Source organism: Muscardinus avellanarius (genome assembly GCF_963383645.1).
Source record: "Muscardinus avellanarius genome assembly, chromosome: 15".
NCBI lineage: Eukaryota > Metazoa > Chordata > Mammalia > Rodentia > Gliridae > Muscardinus > Muscardinus avellanarius.
This window is the reverse complement of record NC_137801.1, coordinates 25,758,311-25,776,897: the sequence shown is the minus strand read 5'-3', so window position 1 is coordinate 25,776,897 and position 18,587 is coordinate 25,758,311. Positions and strand designations below refer to the sequence as shown.

The window sequence follows — 18,587 nt, the reverse complement described above, 5'->3', positions numbered from 1 at the left end:
GTGATACTTAACTCTCTCCAAAAAGTCTCTAATTCCACTCCGTCTTCCTCAGTATATACATGGTTTCAGTTAATTATCAAAACTCTGTCAGTTCTAATTCTCATCTCTCCCACCTTGAGTCCCTCAAACTGTTTCCTCTACACATCGCTTTCCCGGCCCTTGTTGCAGCAGTACCTATAAATGCCTCTCAGTGTGCCTTCGCCTCTCAAACTAATTCATTTCATATTCTCCAAGATGTTCCCTTATGGAAACCCAAAAAAGACAATATCACCCAGCCAAACAGAGTTTGCATTTTTGTGACATCACCTTCCTCCTGAGATCCCACTTGTCAGTACATTATCACTCTTGCCAGTCCCAGTTATACCCAACCAGGTCATTTCTTCTGGTGCAATGGGACTCTCAGCAACGTCATATATCCCAACTCCACCACTCCCTGTTTCTTGGTCACGGTGGTCCCACAACTGACTCTCTACTGCTATACCCAACTACAATATCTGATTACCCCACCCAAGCTTACAAAAAGGGCTGCTTTTCTCCCTATCCTGGTTGAAGTATCCTTAACCTCCTCCCTGATCAAAAATGAACTTTCAGGAGGGACTCTAGGCTCTGCTTTATGGGCCACTGATGATTTAGGCAGCAAACTTAAAAGTGCCCTCACATCAACTGCTGAATTACTCTCAGCATTACAGAAACAGGTTACATCCCTGGCCCAGGTAACATGTCAAAACCATAGGGCCCTTGATCTCTTGACAGCTGAAAAGGGTGGAACCTGTGTTTTCTTACAGGAAGAGTGTTGCTATTATGTTAATAAATCAGGCATAGTAGAGCAAAATATACTCAGGCTTAAAAAGGATCTCAAAAAACATCCCTTTCCACATGGTTTCAGTCCCCGATACTTACATGGATATGGCCCATCCTGGGTCCACTTCCTATTATATTTGTTGCCTGCATGTTCTTACTCTGTGTAACTAAGCCCATACAAAACCAAACCAGGTAAATAAAATATCTAATCAGACTTTTAACCAGCTTCTCCTTAGAAACTACCAGCTTCGAAACTCGGAAGATACCGATTCCCAGGGACGACTGACAGCATTCAGAGACGGATCCCTTCATGATGGAGACTCATGATACACGCCATCCTGGAAGACAGCTGGATGATACCTCCTATCCACCATCCTGACAACTGCCTCATGTCTTTGTGGGATCTGCATCTTCAGGGAACATTTGCCAACTTTTGCCCCGACAAAATTTACTTTTTATGGCCTGGACTTGGGGACTGTTTTTCCTACTCCTCCCAGCCCCTTCCCATTGCCGCCCCCTTTCAGCAGGAAGTAGTCAGAACGATCCGATCTCCCCCTGCCCCTAAAAAACCAAAAAGGGAGGAATGTTAGGATACGCAGCCCAGTCATGCCAAAGATGGAGCCTCTCCGGCTTCTCTTCCGGATTGTGCTGATTACCTCATAGCTTGCCAAAGAGGGCACGGGATGCCCAACAACCAGTCCCCTGATAGCACACTCACTGGGGTATGAACCATCCAATCAGTAAACGCCCTGTACTTTGTGCGATCTTCCACTGTGAGTGGAAGCCCCCACCTCCCAGCTGTCTGATATAAAAGGCAGCTGGGCTATCTTAATAAAGCTTTTGCTTGCTTGCTTGCTTGCTTGCTTGCTTATCTCCGACGGCTGGCCTTGGGTCTTTCCTGCACCGACCCCCCTTCATTGGTCCAGAAGACCCCCGACCCCCTTCATTTTTAGCACCAGAATATATTACATGAGATTCTTATCCATCTTCTTATAAAAAAATAAACCCCACTATATCAAAGGCTTAAATGTAAAAAGAAAAATCATAACAACAAAGAAGTTGAGAGTTATAACAATAAATTCAGAGTGAAAACAACTCAAATACCCATCAAAGTAAAAATAGGGTGAGATAGATAAACAGAAATGGTATACTCACACGTGAGAAAATGTAAAAAATTTAAATTAAATGAACCAGATTCATATGTAACATGGTTAAACCTCAAAACATAACAATACATTAAAGAAACAAGTTGTTAAGAATACTCTCAGAATCATATAGCATGATTTCATTTATATGGAATTAAAAATGAGTAAACTAGCCAGGCGTGGTAGCGCACACTTGTAATCCCTGTGCTTGAGAGGCAGAGACAGGAGGATTGCGCAGGTTCGAAGTCAGCCTGGCTGGCTTAAGAGACCCTGTTTAAAAAAAAAAAGTATAAAATAGGTCTGGGAGTATAGCCCAGAGGTAGAAGGGCTTCCAGGAACCCCAGTACCACCAAAAAAAAAATGAGTAAACTAAACTATGTTTTAAGAATACATACTAATGCCAGTTAGAATGGCAGTCATCAGGAATACAAACAATAATGTTCTGTCAAGGGTGAGGGGAAAATAAGAGCCCTTATACACTGTTGGTATTGCAAATTAGTATAGCCACTATGGAGATACATGTGGAAGTTTCTCAGAAGCCTGGAAATGGAACCATCATATTACCTAAGTATATCACTCCTCAGTATCTTTCCAAAGGGATCAAAGTTAGGCTATTATAGTGAAACATGCATATCCATGTTTATAGCAGCACAATTCACAGGAGCAAATTATGGAACCAACCTAGGTGTCTATCAACAGATGAATAGATAACAAAACAATAGCATATCTATACAATGGAATTTTACTCAACCATGAGAAGAAGAAAATTATATCATTTGTGTGGAATTTGATGGAATTAGAGAATATTATGCCAAGTGAGATTAGTCAGTCTCAGAAAATGAAGGGTTGTGTGTTTTCTCTCATATATACAAGTTAGAAATTGGGAAATAAAAGAAACTTTAGACATTTGAGAGATATCAGTTAAAACAGTGGAAGGAGAAGTGTGTGGGAGAAGGAAAATTGATAAACAGCTCATAGGATGCTACATATTTATACTACATATTTATACAGAATTATCAACATCAATCTTAATAATGTGTGAGGAGGGGGAGGGAGTGAGGTAGAATCCTGATGGAAACTCATCAAGTGCTGTGTGCCTGTATGTTTTTATCACTCTGAACCTCATTATGATGTATAATTACAATGCATCAATAAAAGTATATATAAAAAGAATGCATATTAACTTTGTAAAATTATAAAAAATTAAAAGAGGCCGGGCATGGTGGTGCACACTTGTAATCCCTGCGCTTGGGAGGCGGAGGCAGGAGGATCACACTGGTTCAACTCCAGCCTTGCTGGCTTAGGAGACCCTGTTTCCAAACAAAAAAAATATAAAATAGGTCTGGGAGTGTAGTCTGGAGGTAGAAGGGTTTCCAGGAACCCCAGTATCACCAAAAAAAACTAAAAGAAAAGAATTATTATAAAAATCAAGATAGTGTTTACCTTTGTGGTGATGTGGATACTTTAAAAAGGGAGGGGATGTGGGAAGTCTCCTAGAGATGTCAGTGTTCTGTTTCTTAACTCAGTTACTAACTATCTGTGTATTTCCTAGGTAGTTATTCATTAAACTTACCACATAAGTTGATGAACTTTCTTATATGACTTTTATGTTGAACCGTAGAGAAGAAAAATTATGAAGAGATGCAGTTTCTGGCCTAGTATTTATCAATGTATCTTGGTTACATTTTTATTTGAGAATATTTATATTTTATGCCCTTCTTTTTAGATTCCTCTAAATTGATAATTTTTGATATTTGGAGGAGTCTCTTTGTTCTTAAGAAATCCTTCAGTCCACTTTCTGGGAGATGCTATAATATCAGGAGCTAACATTATTAGAGCTATTACAAAATTCAGTATGGTCATTGGCTATCAAAACACTATTCTGCAACTTGGGGGCAAACCAGACTTTACTATTCTTCTTGTATAAACTAGATTTTACTTCTAGGTTTACTGAAAACTGATCTCCAATCCTGGGCTCATAAAACTCAGTTTATTAACTTCTGGATGAGGATGGTGTTTACCTTTTAAGGCTGTTGTGAGAACAAAATGAGGTCCTAAACGGTGGCTATTATGAATTTTAATGAAGCAAAGACACACAAATATAACCGGTGCCCTAGGACTAAGGTAGTCACGCTCTTCCATTGCACAGATCGAAGGAAAAACTGTAACAATGGGCTTTGTGTGGTTATATTTAAAGCATCTTCCTCTCACTATTGACTTTTCTTTCTTTCTTTTCTCTTTTTGACAATGAAGCCTAACCTTTTCACCCTTATATCCCAGGACATTTGTTTACTCACTGCTCACCAGAGGGAGACCATTTCCGGCTGTGTACCTTTTCAGAGGAATCATCTTCTGCACTGCAAATGGATTTCTTCAAGCCCACTATCTGATTTACTGTGCAGAATATCCTGAAGAGTGGTACACAGATATACGGTTTAGCTTGGGTAAGTGAATCTGACTGCCTCTCTCCTCTTGCCATGGCATCATTCACCACCACCTCCCCCCATCCTATGGTGTACCCTCTTAGTGATCTCATTCTCCTACTCTCTCACACCCCTACTCTGTGTTTTCTCTATATGACAGCCATAGATAATATTTCAAAGTGTATCACACCATTTCCCATTGCAATTGTATAATAGCTTTCCATTGATATCAAGACAAAATGTACACATCTCATTGCCTGTGAACTTTCTCTCTCTCTCTCTCTCTCTCTCTCTCTCTCTCTCTCTCTCTCTCTCTGTCTTTCTCTCTCCATCACTCCATCCCTCCCTATTTAGAGTGCTCTGCCCCATTGCTCCAGAGATATTTGTTTAAGTCTCTACCAATGTGTACCTCGTCCAAAAGACGTTTCCTGGATACTCTACGTAAAAGAATTGAAGACACTGGATTGATCACTGAATTTGTTTTCTGTTTTTTTTTTTTTTTAAGAAGAGTTAAGGTTCAGGAAGGTTCACTTCTTTGTTCATTATTTCAGCTCAACTAAAGAATAAAAGGAAAAATATTTTATCCTCTCTTAGTATCACACATCACATTCTGCCCATCAGTTTAATATTTCTGGACCTATCTTCAGAACATGGGCCAACCAGGCCTTCTTCTCCTTAACTCCTAACTGCAATGGCTTCAACCCAGTCTAAGCCACTTATTGCCCAGATTTTCACAAATAACCCCTAAATAAAATTTCCTACCTTCATCTTGTCCTTCAACAATCCACACACATTCTTCACATAGCAGTCAGAGTGAACATTCAAACCCATGAATGACCCGAGTCGCGTGGATACTGGTACATGTGCACAACAGAGTCTTCTGTGGCCATAAAAAACTATGAAACAAAACAAAAACAAAACAAAAAAGAAGATCTATTTGTACTTATGCAGACATACCTTCAGATTATGTAGCTTTAGAAAAATAAATGTGTGAACAATGTGTTCACCATGGTACTTTTTAATGTAGAAAAGAGATAGAAGGAAAATGTGTGTGTGCATCTATCTGTATCTGGGAAAGAAAATACTGGGAATATAAAAGTTCTCCTAAATGTCTTGAGGTAAAAATATCAGGAGTGGGTAGGTAGAGTTTTTCTTTCAATATAGATTTGTCCTTTGAATGATGATACTTCATGACTTATTATTTTATTTTTGTGGTACTGGGATTCCTGGAAACCCTTCTGCTTTTGGGCTACACTCCCAGACCTATTTTTATGCTTTTTAAAATTTGGAAAAAGGGTCTCTTAAGCCAGCGAGGAAACCTGTGCCATCCTCCTGTCTCCGCCTCCCAAGCGGGGGATTACAAGCCTGCGCCACCACGCCCGGCGTTCATGACTTAATTTTAAAAAGTGAAATTTAAAAAAAGGTTCTTATAATTGAGAACAAACACATCAATGTGCCTCACTGTTCACAGTCTAATTTCACAGGGAAATAGCTTCTTCCAGTTCATAGGAAATAGAGTGTCTGTAGCCGTGTGAAATATGGCTTCCATGGGGAAGTAAGAAAAGGGGACAGTCTGAGGGACAACTGTCCAATCTCTGCCACAAGTGAGATTCCAAACAAACAAACAAACAAACAAACAAACAAACAAACAAACAAACAGGAGTTTGGGCTAGATGAAAAGTACCTTAAAGGACATAACAACTAGGTGCAAGATGTGTCCCTATATTGGACTTTGGTTTACACAAACTATATTTCAGAGGCACTTGGTGGACACTGGAGGAAGTTAGAATGTTCTGGATATTAAGTAAGGTAAAAATGTGAAAGGACATGCACTAAGGTGCTTAATAGTAGTGATTTCTGGATGGTAAGTGCAGGTGTCTTGTTTATGCTAATTAGTGTTTAATATTCTATAAGACCTCTGTATTTCTTTTGTTATAATAATAAACAGAATTCAGATACTACTTCACCCATTTACAGCCTACCAATGATTTCCTATTGCACTAAAAAGTCCAACCCCCTCTCCAAGGCCTGTAATGTTTACTCTTCCCTCCCATGGAGTCTTTCTTCTAGGCCCATGATCTTTTGACTAGACAAGGTAGAAAATGATTGTTTTGTATGATATCAAATTAGGTGAAAGTAGATCTGATTGCTTCAATTAAACTTTGCTTTCAGCCAGATGTATTTTGATCAGTACAAAGGCACTTGGTTGAGAAGTGAGGGTGAGCCTCTGTGGGGGACAGTGAATGTTTTTTGGATGTAATAATGCCCACTGGGACGCAGGACCTAACACTCCCGATCCTGGAACCTCTTAACTAAGACTAGCACTTTTCTATGCCAGTGGATGCACCATGTGGAGACATCTCCAGGATATGAGGTTATATCAAGTGAATAAAGCTGCACAGCACATATAGTATGCCATGTTTTATTTAAGAATATGTATTTATGTGAACTGACAGTGGTGGAAGTCAATTTCTTAGTGGCCAACCCTTCCAATCCATCTCGCATTACTTTTGTGAGAGTTGCTGTCTCATTCAGGAATGCTCTCATTAATAAGCCACAGGAAACCAATTAATAGTAATTCAATTCACAGTTAATTTTTTAATATAAAAAGAAGTTTCCAAAAGAAGGCAGCTTTTACATTCCATTAGTTGCTTATTGATCCTGTTAAGAACGCAGGCACTTTTTATCTTAATGGTCTACCATTTGTTAAATGCTTATCTGTGGTCTTCACTTTGGCTACAGATCAGAGCGTTGCATCTGGCAATCAAGGCAGGATGAGAGGAAGTAGAGGCACTGGTCCCATTGCCACCCTTTATTAGAAAATCAGATTTCTGCGGAAGTTCCTGGAAGACTCCCTTTTATAATTTATTGGCAGAATCAGGTCATATGATCACTTTTCAACTGTTCAGCCTCTATAGAGGGGACAACAGAGTAGCGGAGGGTAGAAATCCTGTTGAGTTAAACCATCAGTTTGTGAATGAGCCAAGGACCTGCTGTAATTCATTCATTTACTTGATTAGTTATTCAAGCACTGCACAATGCTGCTACCTTCTGCTTTTCTCTCCTCTCTTCTTTCCTCTGTACCATGATGCATCACTGTCCATGCTTAGCATTTCCGTTTAAGTAACACCACAACTTTTTTCCACCAAAACTTGGGATCATATCTTAGTACTATTTTTAGATTAAGAAATTAAATGTTTCTCCCTTTATATTTTAGGAAAAAATCCCCCAAATTTAGCTTGTGTGAAACACCAAAATCAGGGTGTCTTTTAAAATTACTCCTCTCTTTTTTTTTGCCAAGGTGTCTTCCTGTTTATTTTGGGAATGGGAATTAACATTCACAGTGACTATATACTGTTCCAGCTCAGGAAGCCTGGGGAAATCACTTACAGGATTCCACAAGGTAATGCCTCCCTCACTCCCCATAGTCTCACTCTTCCTTGAAGCCTGTCCCTGGGATTAAGCTGTGAGTAACAAATGAAGAGGGAGTACTGAAGGCACAAGCGTGCAACATGTCCTGGCTCCCTCCTGACTTGTCTTCCATGTCCTGTCCCCTCCAAAGCACATTTTCACTTCTGATCTGAACCGAGAAGCTCAAGTGAGCTATGAGAACTCTCAGTAGGAAGACACAGTCCCCTAAAGGTGGAAGAGGGTTTCAAGGCTTGGCTAGAGTGTAGTCCTTGGCTAGGGCTACAGCCTAGTTGCAGTAGATTAGATTTCCAAGGGTACAAAGTGTGATCCTTTCTAGATTAGCAAATGAAATCTGAAAAGTCTACTGCTGTGTGAACATCACAGAGTGTACTCGCAGGAACCTAGAAGTAGAGTCCAGTATATGCCTAGGCTATAGCCTATTTTTAATTTTTCAAATTTTTATATTTTTGCATATATATATATATATATATATATATATATATATATATATATATAATTTTATTTTTTGGTGGTACTGGGGTTCCTGGAAACCCTTCTACCTCCAGGCTACACTCCCAGAACCTACTTTTTATATTTTTATTTGGAAACAGGGTCTCTTAAGCTAGCAAGGCTGGCTTCGAACCAGCGCGATCCTCCTGTCTCTGCCTCCCAAGTGAGGATTACAAGCATGCACCACCACGCTAGGCTTATTTTTGCTTTTTAACTTAAAAAGGAACATAGGCTGGCCGGGCGTGGTGGCGCACGCTTGTAAACCCTGCGCTTGGGAGGCAGAGGCAGGAGGATCGAGGCCAGCCGTGCTGGCTTAAGAGACCCTGTTTCAAAAATACAGAAAATAGGTCTGGGAGTGTAGCCCAGAGGTAGAAGGGCTTCCAGGAACCCCAGTACCACCACCACCACCAAAAAAAAAAAAAAAAAAAAAAAAAGGAACATAGGCACAAACACAACAGTCTGGGTCTACATGAAGTCAGAATCATCAGTATCAAGTATTCCACATTTGGTCCCACTAAAAGGCCTTCAAGGGCAAGCCATTTTGTTGGCACACAACTGTAATCCCAGTACTCGGGAGGCTGAGACAGGAATATCCCAAGTTCGTGGTCAGCCTCAGCTACTTAGTGAGGCTCTCAGAAACTTAGGGAAATCTTGTTTCAAAATAAAAAATAAAAAATAGGGCTGGGGGTATACTCAGAAGTAGAATGCCCCTGAGTTAAACCCCTAGCATACACACACTCAAGAAAAAGGCCTTCAGGGGCAATAATATGCATGGAATTGTCATGTCCTGTGGTAATAGTGTTTTTTTCTGCAGTACTTTTCTCGAGAGTATTTTATAGCTATCTTTTCTTTTTTTACATAGATGGAGTACATTCTAAAATAATGATAAATGGTATATACAAATATATATAAATGGTATATAGTACATATACAAACTATAATATACTAGTTTATTACCATTATCAAGGATTACATCCTGTTTATAATTGTATGCGTTATACTATTATATGACTGGCAGTATAGTAGGTTTGCTTACATCAGCATCACCCTGAATACATGAGGAATGCATTATGCTATGACATTATCATGGCTCTGATGTTGCTAGGTGGTAGGAATTTTGAAGGTGTTTTATAATCAAATAGGACCACCATTATATAGACAATTTATTGCTGACCAAAGCATCATTATGCAGCACATGATTATACGTTTTGGAGATGAAGATGCAGAATATTTGAAATCTTAACTGTTGCCAAGAAACCAGGGTGTGAGATTGACAGGTACCTGATAGTGAATTAGTTCAAGTGATCCTTCCCCATTTAGGGGGTCAGTGGTTCCCACCCTTCCTGATGAAAATACAATCTGCTATAGAAAAAGTTTTCTGAATTATGATATGATGTTAGTTTAGATTGATGTCCATCAATTATGAAAGTAATGGCAGAACTACTATGAACTCAGTAGAATATTCAAATGATTTGGTTATTAATAGTTTCAAACAAAAATAATGTAGGTTGAGCTATACCATTCGCTGCATTCATTGATATTTATAGGCCTTTTGCAATAAAAAAGTTGTTCTTCTTAGGGTCTAGGAATGATGATTAGGTAACCAATGATAAAACATCATGCTTAAGGAAAATAATTTCAGGAGGGCCTTGGTAATTTTTTTGGGAGGGGTCTGGGAATGGAACGCAGGGGGCATTTGACCTCCGAGCTATAACTCCCTGCCCCATTTTTAAAAAAAAATTATTTATTTCAAAACAGGGTCTCTCTAAATTATGGAGGGCCTCACTAATTAGCTGAGTCTGTCTGTGAATTGCGATCCTCCAGTCTCAGCCTCCCGAATGCTGGAATTACAAGTGTGCACCACCATGCCTGGCCAGGCCTTGGCAATTTAAAATCTTCACTTAATAATTATACAAAGAAGAGCATAGAGGGTTCTTAAAAACTAGATCACCAAGGTTAGTTTCCAAATTTTGAGTTATGAGAGAGAATGATTTGAAACAAAACATATATATATATATATATATATATATATATATTTATTATTATTATTTTTTGGTGGTACTGGGGGGGGGGTGGAACCCAGGGGCTTTTCTACCTCCGGGATATACTCCCAGACCTATTTTTATACTTTATTTAGAAACAGGGTCTTACTAAGTTGCTGAGAGCCTCACTAAGTAGCTGAGGCTGGCTTTGAACCTGCGCGATCCTCCTGTCTCAGCCTCCCAAGCGCTGGGATTATAAAACGTGCACCACCACACATGGCCTGAAACAAAACTTTTTTTTTTTTTTTGGTAGTACTGGGGTTCCTGAAAGCCCTTCTACCTCTGGGCTACACTCCCAGACCTATTTTTATGTATTTTTTTTATTTGGAAACAGGGTCTCTTAAGCCAGCGAGGCTGGCTTTGAACCTGCGCAATCCTCCTGTCTCCACCTCCCAAGCACAGGGATTACAAGTGTGCGCCACCACGCCCGGCTTGAAACAAAACATTTTTATATTGAGTATAGGAAAAAAAAAAGTTTTGATCAAAACTTTTTCCAGTTTAGTGTGGGTCATAAAGTGAGAGTGTAGATGTGCTTAACATCACTAGAAATGTGCTGATGTCTAGATACAATCCCGAGAGAAGAAATACCTGGTTGGTAGAAAATAAAACATTTAAAACCAACAGAAGCAGAAGCAGACCTCACCAACTTCCGGCAAGATGAATATTCCCTGTGTTGAATTTGGACGTAGTATAGTGCTCTGCAGAGATGCAGGTGTGGGGAAGAAGTGTTAGGAGCAAATGTCAAAGAGAATCTAATTACTGCTCACGGCAGTTTGGGATTTGTTATTTTGATGTAGTGCACTGTTTCACTTTGTGTGACTGTGCAATGCTCTGACTGGCTGTGGGGTGTCCAGGGAAGGGGTGGGAGACCTCCTGCCCCAAACTAGTGCAGACCTCCTGCCCCTCTTCTCCATCCTGCCCCAAACTAGTGCTCCAGCAATTGTTAGAGATCTGGATGTCACCATCGAGCCTGTGGGCTATTCCTCATGATTCCACAATGTCCTACAGGCCACTGGCTGCTGTTGCTTCGTTTTCCTCTTCCCCCGAGAGGATGTCACCAAGCTCCATTCTGTGTAGAGGGAATCTCTAGCCCCACATTTGTTCTAGGTACTTTTATGTATTTTGGAACAAAATGGAGGGGCACGTGTCACAGTGATTTGTTCTGAGTCTTGACTGATTCTTCTGCACACAGGTGGTTTGTTTACGTATGTTTCTGGAGCCAATTTCCTTGGTGAGATCATTGAATGGCTCGGCTACGCCTTGGCTACCTGGTCCTTCCCAGCCTTTGCGTTTGCATTTTTCTCACTTTGTTTCCTGGGGATGCGCGCTTTTTACCACCACAGGTAAACTTTTCCATAAGCATTCGCTTACTGTTCTTCGCCAGACTGGCTTTTAGTGCATGGAGTCAGATTCAGAAACCTAAGACTCTTGTTTTTATAAGGGAAATTTGATACAGTAGTCTGGTTTGCTAAATTCTGACTTTGGGGGCTTTTTCTGAAGTTGGATGATGAAGGAGCAGTGAACTTTCTCCCAAGGGCAATGTGGCGCCTGAGCGGATAGCAGGGAAGCTACTGTGCCTGTCTGTTGAGCCAGGCTTCCCAGCAAAGACACCTTGTATCTGTGTGACTGCTGACCCCAGCTCTGTGCCTGGTGATGGTCACTGCTCAGCAGCAAGCTATGGATAATGAGTTAAGAAGTGAAAGAAGTCAGCGTCCATGCTTTGACTCAGTTCCCTCCCACTACCGTTTCTTGAAGTATGTTCCATGGGTTTCACAGTTAATTATAAGGTACACCCAGGGTGGAGAACTGCTGGGGAAAAGAACTGACTGGGTGCCCATGTGGATGCTTTTTTTTGGGGGGGGGCTACTTTTAGGTTTCGTGCTCTTAAATATCCAGGTGGTTACAGAGCCATGTAAAATACGGAAAGATTATTTATCCTGGAATCTGTGTAACACCAGAGCTTGTTCTGATACCCTCCTCTTTCTTTTACCATCACTGACTCTGGGAAGGTAGGTAAGCAATTGTGTGGGGGGGTGTAATTTTAAGATTGCCCCATCTGCTGGCACATGCCGGGATTGCAGATGTCTAGAATTTTCCCTCTAAAGATCTGGTCCACAGCTTCATAAACTCCACTACCCCTGGGTAAAGGTGGGGGTCCGAAAAGGTAACTAAATGGATTACTGGAAGGAAAAATACAACCTATTAAGTTGCCATCAGGCTCTAAACCTATGAACCTTTTCCTACATGGCTCTTGTTGAAAGATGAAGCCTAGAGAGACAAACACTAAGTGACCAGGGACAGATAAGAATCCCAAGGCCACACCCCGTGATCTACCTCCTCCAACTACTCACACCTGCCTAAGTTACCACCCAGTAAATCCATTCAAATTATTAATCCTTCAGTGAATCTGTTCACTGACGGGGTAAGAGCCCTGATTCAACGATTTCACCTCTGAATGGTGTTGCATCGGGGACATGCTCTCAACACAGGAGACTTTGGGGGCATTCCAAACCCTAACCATAATACCTGGGCATCCTCTCAAGCTCTTGCCTTGCCTTGGGTGGGTGGGTGGTCTCAGCATGGCTATTGGTTCATTTCTTAGTTTTGAAGGTTAAACTAAGAGCAGGTTCTTGTCTTTTTTTTTTTTTTTTTTTTTTTTTTTTCGGCACTGGGGTGGAACCCAGGGGCATTCTACCTACAGACTACACCCCAGCCCTATTTTTTTATTCTTTATTTTGAAACGGGAGTTTACCAAGTTGCAAAGGGCCTCATTAAGTAGCTGAGGCTGGCTGCGAACCGCGCTCCTCCTGTCTCGGCCTCCCAAACGCTGAGATTACAGTTCTTGTCTTCTGAGTAGGATTTATAAGACCGGGTCAGCAATGATTTGAGCAACCGCTTTCCTCATGACCTGTTCCCGCCCCTCCTTGATTTGCCAGAGATGGGTGGTAGAGGGCTCCTGGCCTGCAAGAAAGTCAGCCTAGCAGCTCCTCCCACTTCTGGTGGAGTTGAGTGAGGAGAAGGGACCCCACCCCCCCCCAGCTCTTGGAGGGTCTCTGAGAAGCATAGGCTTTCCCGGGGGAGGGACAGTAATTCCACCAGAAGTCTCCAGATAGTACAACAAAATCCAAGTGGACGCCGTCGGGTTATGTTGGACTTCCTTGAGAAAGGGGCCAGTCGGTATCTTATTTATTTATTTTTTTAATAGGGCTAGAAGGGCTTTGTGAGGTTGCTTGTGACAAAGGCAGGCATTCACAGGAGAGGTCCCGCAGAGTCTTCTCAGATTGTAACACTGAAAACCAGCCACCCCTTATACATAGTGCTATGATCTGTCCTCCAGCTCGAGCTAAGGTATTTTAGCAGAGTATATTGTGATTATGCCTTGAGGGCCAACAGATTCAAGTAGATAAGGGGACAACTTTGTAACTAGGAGAAAGGCATTGGTCTTCTAGGGCTGCCCTAGGAAGTGGCTACAATCTGGGTGGCTTAAAACAACAGAAATGTATTCCTCCATGGTTCCAGAGGCTAGAAATCTGCAGTTCAGGTATAGGCACCGCCATGCTCTCTGTGATCTCGAGGGAAGAATCACCCCTTTCTCCTGTCAGTGGAGGCTGGCCATCTGTGATGTTTTATGGACCGTAGCTGCCTCGCTCTAATCTCTGCCCGTTTTCATGTGGCCTGGTCTCCTGTGTGTCTGTGTCCCTTCTCCCCCACTCTTCCTCCTCCTCTTCCTTTCACGCTGGAGATTGAACCTAGGGGCATCCTACCTCTGAGCTATACCCCTAGCCCTTTGAATTTTTTTTTTTTTAGTTTTGAAATAGGGTCTTGCTAAGTTGCTGAGTCTTGCTCAGTTGCTGAGTCTGGCCTCAAATCTGCAATCCTCCTGCCTTAGCAACCCAAATACTTGAACTACAAGTGTGTACCATTGCACACAGCTTCTTTTCCTCATCTTCCACTTTCTACCTCTGAGCTCCACCCTCAGCCCTATTTTTTATTCTTTATTTTGAAACAGGGTCTCACTAAGTTGCAGAGGGCCTCACCAAGTATCTGAGGCTGGCCACAAACCTGTGATCTTCCTGTTTCAGCCTCTCAAGTACTGGGATTACAAGCGTGTGCCAACACACTCAGCTTCCTCTCCTTTTAAGGACACTAATATTGAATTAAGGGCCCAGCCTACTCCAGTATGACTTTATTTTAATTATGTCTGCATTGATCCTAGTCTCCAAATAGGGGCATATTCCTAGATACTAGGAGTTAGGGATTTAATATATCTCTTTTGAGGACAAAATTGAATTCATAATACAGGGTCACATCTAGGCATCATGAAGGGATATTTTACTGGGAAAATTGCCAATTCTCTGGGGTTAACTTTTTCCATGGTCTTTGGGAGTTTCTGGTTACCTGTGTTCCTCAGTTGAATCCAAATGGGCTCCTCTTTCTGGCTATTATATTTAAAAATTCTGGTAAAATATACATAACACGTACCATTTTAATAATTTTAAGTGTAAAACTCAGTAGCTATAGGTACTTTCATAATGCATATCTATCACCTCTACTGTCTTACTATTCCTTTTTATTTTTCTATAGAAGAAGTCGACACTCACAAGGGATAGGTGATAGTAAAGAGAAAAGCAAATGGCCAGCTGGAATAGCCAAACCCTAAATAACTGTAGGTGGACTTGCAACCAGAAATCAGACGCAGCAAGCCTTGCCTTCTGACTGCTGCTCCGTTGTATTTCTAATTATTCCTGTCTTGTCTTTTAGGTACTACCTCAAGATGTTTGAGGACTACCCCAAGTCTCGGAAAGCCCTCATTCCATTCATCTTTTAAGGAAATCAAATAAAAAAGGAGCAAAGCTTTCACAACACCACGAAAACTGTCAAGCTGCCGAAACTGTAACTTGTAAAGTTCCCATAAACACTAAAATAGTAGGTCTTGTTCTGCCAGCTGGCCTGGGGATGCTGAGTGGTGCTGGTTCCAGTTCACTCCTACCCCACCAGGAGTAAAAAATCTATCCTGATTGCCTACTGGAGCTTCAGAAAGGCCTTTGCCAAATAGAGACACCTTTTTAGCTATGCCTCTTCATAGAAAGTACAAAACTACCCCTAATATATATATGCCCCCTCCATTGGATAATCCCAGAACATGTGGCTTTCTCCTATCCTATATCAATGTAGACGAGCTCTGTAGTCTAGAGTGCTTGGGGTTGAGGGCAGTGCCTATAGAACTTATTAAAGGAATACATTTTGTACCTATATAAAGTAGCAGAGTTAAATTCTGAAGCCACAAACCTCCAGAACTTTCTCACTCTTAAACGAAAACCGAGCCACGCCTTCCTTTTTCTTAGTGAATTAGGAAAGGGGGTGAAAAGGGTAGACTTTTATCATAAAGATCCTCTCCTCATATTGCTAAAAATGTACTGATGCGCTGACTCTGGTTCAGATTTATGCAGTGTCTTGATTGATGAGCATCTTCGTCTTCCAGAGTATTTCACAGTCACCATTAGAGATATCATAGCCTAACCCAAAAGACTGGTATGGGTTTTCTTGAAGGGCAAGTTTTTATTTGTTATTATTTTTGTAGTGCTGGGGATTTAACCTACCCAGGTCCTTATGCATGCTAGGTAAATGCTCTACTATTGAACTACCCCCAACCCCAGCCTGAAGATTTTAATAGCCACAAAGTGGAGTGGGGATACATGCCTGGAATCCCAGTACTTGGGCTGGGACAGGAGGACCACAGACTTGAGGCCAGCTGTAGCAACTTAGCGAGACCCTTGGCAACTTAGCAGGACCTTGTTTCAAAATGACGAAAACAAAAAGAGCTTGTGGTGTGCTCAGTGGTAGAAGACACCTGGGTTCAACTTCTAGTTCCCTTCACCCCCAAGAAGAAAAGAAAAGGGTATGATGCTGAATGGCTATTGAGAGAGTAAAGAAGTGTTTTGCAGTAGACGTCACAAACTCTCATGTCCTTGGAAACCAATAAAAATATCCAGTAAGGGAAATTAATGAGTTTTGTTTGCCCTGACATGACATCTACAATGTCCCATCGCTCTTCTGGAATTTCTTAATCACAGTTCCTCAGACCAGACCTGTTCAAGAAGACATGTCCCAAAGGAAGCTAGCCCTCTACAGTCTCAAAGGCCAGGATCTGAGAACTTCAGACAGACACATCTGCTCAGAAAACCTGTTGTGTTGCATTCAGAGAGTGTTTTGCATACAGTCTGATATAGTTAGCACTTTTTAAAAATTTCAGCACTTTTTAAAAATTTCTATTTCTGCATAGAACGTTGGCCTTCTAGTTTCCTTTAAAAGGCTGCAGGGTCTTGGCCTACCAAGCCTGTATTTCTATGCAAGAACTTGGGACTGACTGAGTAGCAAGTTAAGTGTTTGAGTTTGCAACGCCTTGTGATGGGAGCCTCCTGTTGAGGGCACCGGGACAGTGGACTCAGAAGATGGTCAAGTATGTGTCTCCTCAGGCCCAGATTGTGGTGAGCACTATTTAGCGAGCCAGTTGGAGAGCTGAGCACCAGTTTCATCAGATGTGGTGACCTACTCTGTAAGACACATAGGTAATTCAAAAGACCCGAGGATAGATTACTAAAAAAATATGAATTGTACTTATATACAAATGTGATTGTGCTGTTCATTAAATGCCTGTCCTATCATGAATGTTAAGTAAATTTGTTTGAATTAAAAGATGATGAGGCTTCTGGAGCTTTTTACAATGTATTAAGCTGTGCTTTCCTCTCCTTCCCCTCCTGTGTTTTGGTTTTGCGTCCTTCTTGTCTTCTCTCTTCATTTTGCTAACCTGAAATTAGGGGTTATGAACAGGAAATGAAGTATGACTTACAAAGTTTCTCGATCATGGCTCAGAATTACAAGGACGTGCAACGAAGGTGCAGGGAAATGTGTCCATTTCAGGGTAGACAGGGGGAAAGCATAGTGTTAGTCAGCTTTCTGTCATCATAACAAGTACCTGAGGTAAAACAACCTATGAAGAGAGAAGTTTGGGCTGGGGGTGCAGCTCAGTGGTAGAATGCTTGCTTAGCATGCATGAGGCCCTAGGCTCCATTCTTAGCACTGAAAATGAGAGATGAGAGAGAGAGAGAGAGAGAGAGAGAGAGAGAGAGAGAGAGAGAGAGAGAGAGAGAGAATGGTTTATTTGGTTCACAGTTTTGTTTTAGTCCATGGTGGGTTGATCCCATTGATTAGGGCCAATGGTGAGGCAGCTCATCATGGGCCGGAGCAGGTGCTGAAGAAATTCCGTTCACCTGCTGCCTGAGAAGCAAAATAAATAAATAAATAAATAAAAATTAAAACAAGGGAGGAGATGGGGTTCCCACATCCCCCTTGAGGGCACGCCCCCAGTGACCCAAAGACCTTCCACTAGGCCCCACCTCTTGGAGTTTCCACGCCTCCGAGTGGCGCCACGCTGGGGACCACGTCTCTAGCACACGGCCTGGAGGGTTTCTCAGGAGCTAAGCAATGGCACTCACAGAGAGGGATCTTCAGGTAGCTTGGGCACACCTGAAACAATAAACTTCTAGGTCTCTCCACGAAACTGAAGATTGTCTTTCTTAAATCTAGGACAATCCTTGAAGTGTATTAATGTATTAATCCTTGAAACGAAATGCTCAACAAGTGGCAGCTGCCTCTTGCTGAGTACTCACCATATCAGGACAAAACCGTACTTGGAAATTCCATTTTCTGCCACGAGGGGGCTTTCTAACATTTTATTCAGGTCAACCCTGACTTAATGAGGCAACTTAACATATATGAGGGAGCCTCCCCCCCTCCCCCGGCAACTTTAACTCTTTTGCCATTTCAAGTTTAGCATAATCACGGACCATCTCAATTTAAATATAACATAGAGCTAGACGTGGTGGCGCACGCCTGTAATCCCGGTACGTGGGAGGCTGAGACCGGAGGATTGCAGGTTCAAAGACAGCCTCAGCTACTTAGTGAGGCTCTCAACAACTTAGTGAGATCCTATTTCCAAATAAAATAGGGTTGGGGGCATAGCCTGGAGGTAGAAGGCCTCAGGTTCCATCCCCAGTACAAATAAACAAACAAACAAACAAACAAAACCAAGTGGACAACATGTAATTGAAATCTTCTCTTAATAATTGAGTTATTCTTGGTGTTTTAAAGCCACTGTTTTTTTATCCCTGTTTTCTTTGTTTAGGCCTGGAATATATCTATGGGTTAAATACAGTGAAAGTCTGAATTTTTCTGGACATATTTATTCCCATTTC

At 41.6% G+C, this 18,587-nt stretch overlaps 1 protein-coding gene across 1 annotated transcript in view; it reads left to right on the top strand.

Moving 5' to 3' along the window:
- Window positions 1-15,160, top strand: part of SRD5A2 (steroid 5 alpha-reductase 2) — a gene marked incomplete at both ends in the record, with an annotated part of 37,866 nt that extends 22,706 nt beyond the window's left edge. The window contains 4 exons of the mRNA XM_080711709.1: window positions 4,227-4,390; window positions 7,671-7,772; window positions 11,525-11,675; window positions 15,094-15,160. Coding sequence (XP_080567835.1) covers window positions 4,227-4,390; window positions 7,671-7,772; window positions 11,525-11,675; window positions 15,094-15,160 — 484 coding nt within the window. The remainder of the gene's footprint in view (window positions 1-4,226; window positions 4,391-7,670; window positions 7,773-11,524; window positions 11,676-15,093) is intronic.
- Between the last annotated feature and the right edge of the window lie 3,427 nt (window positions 15,161-18,587).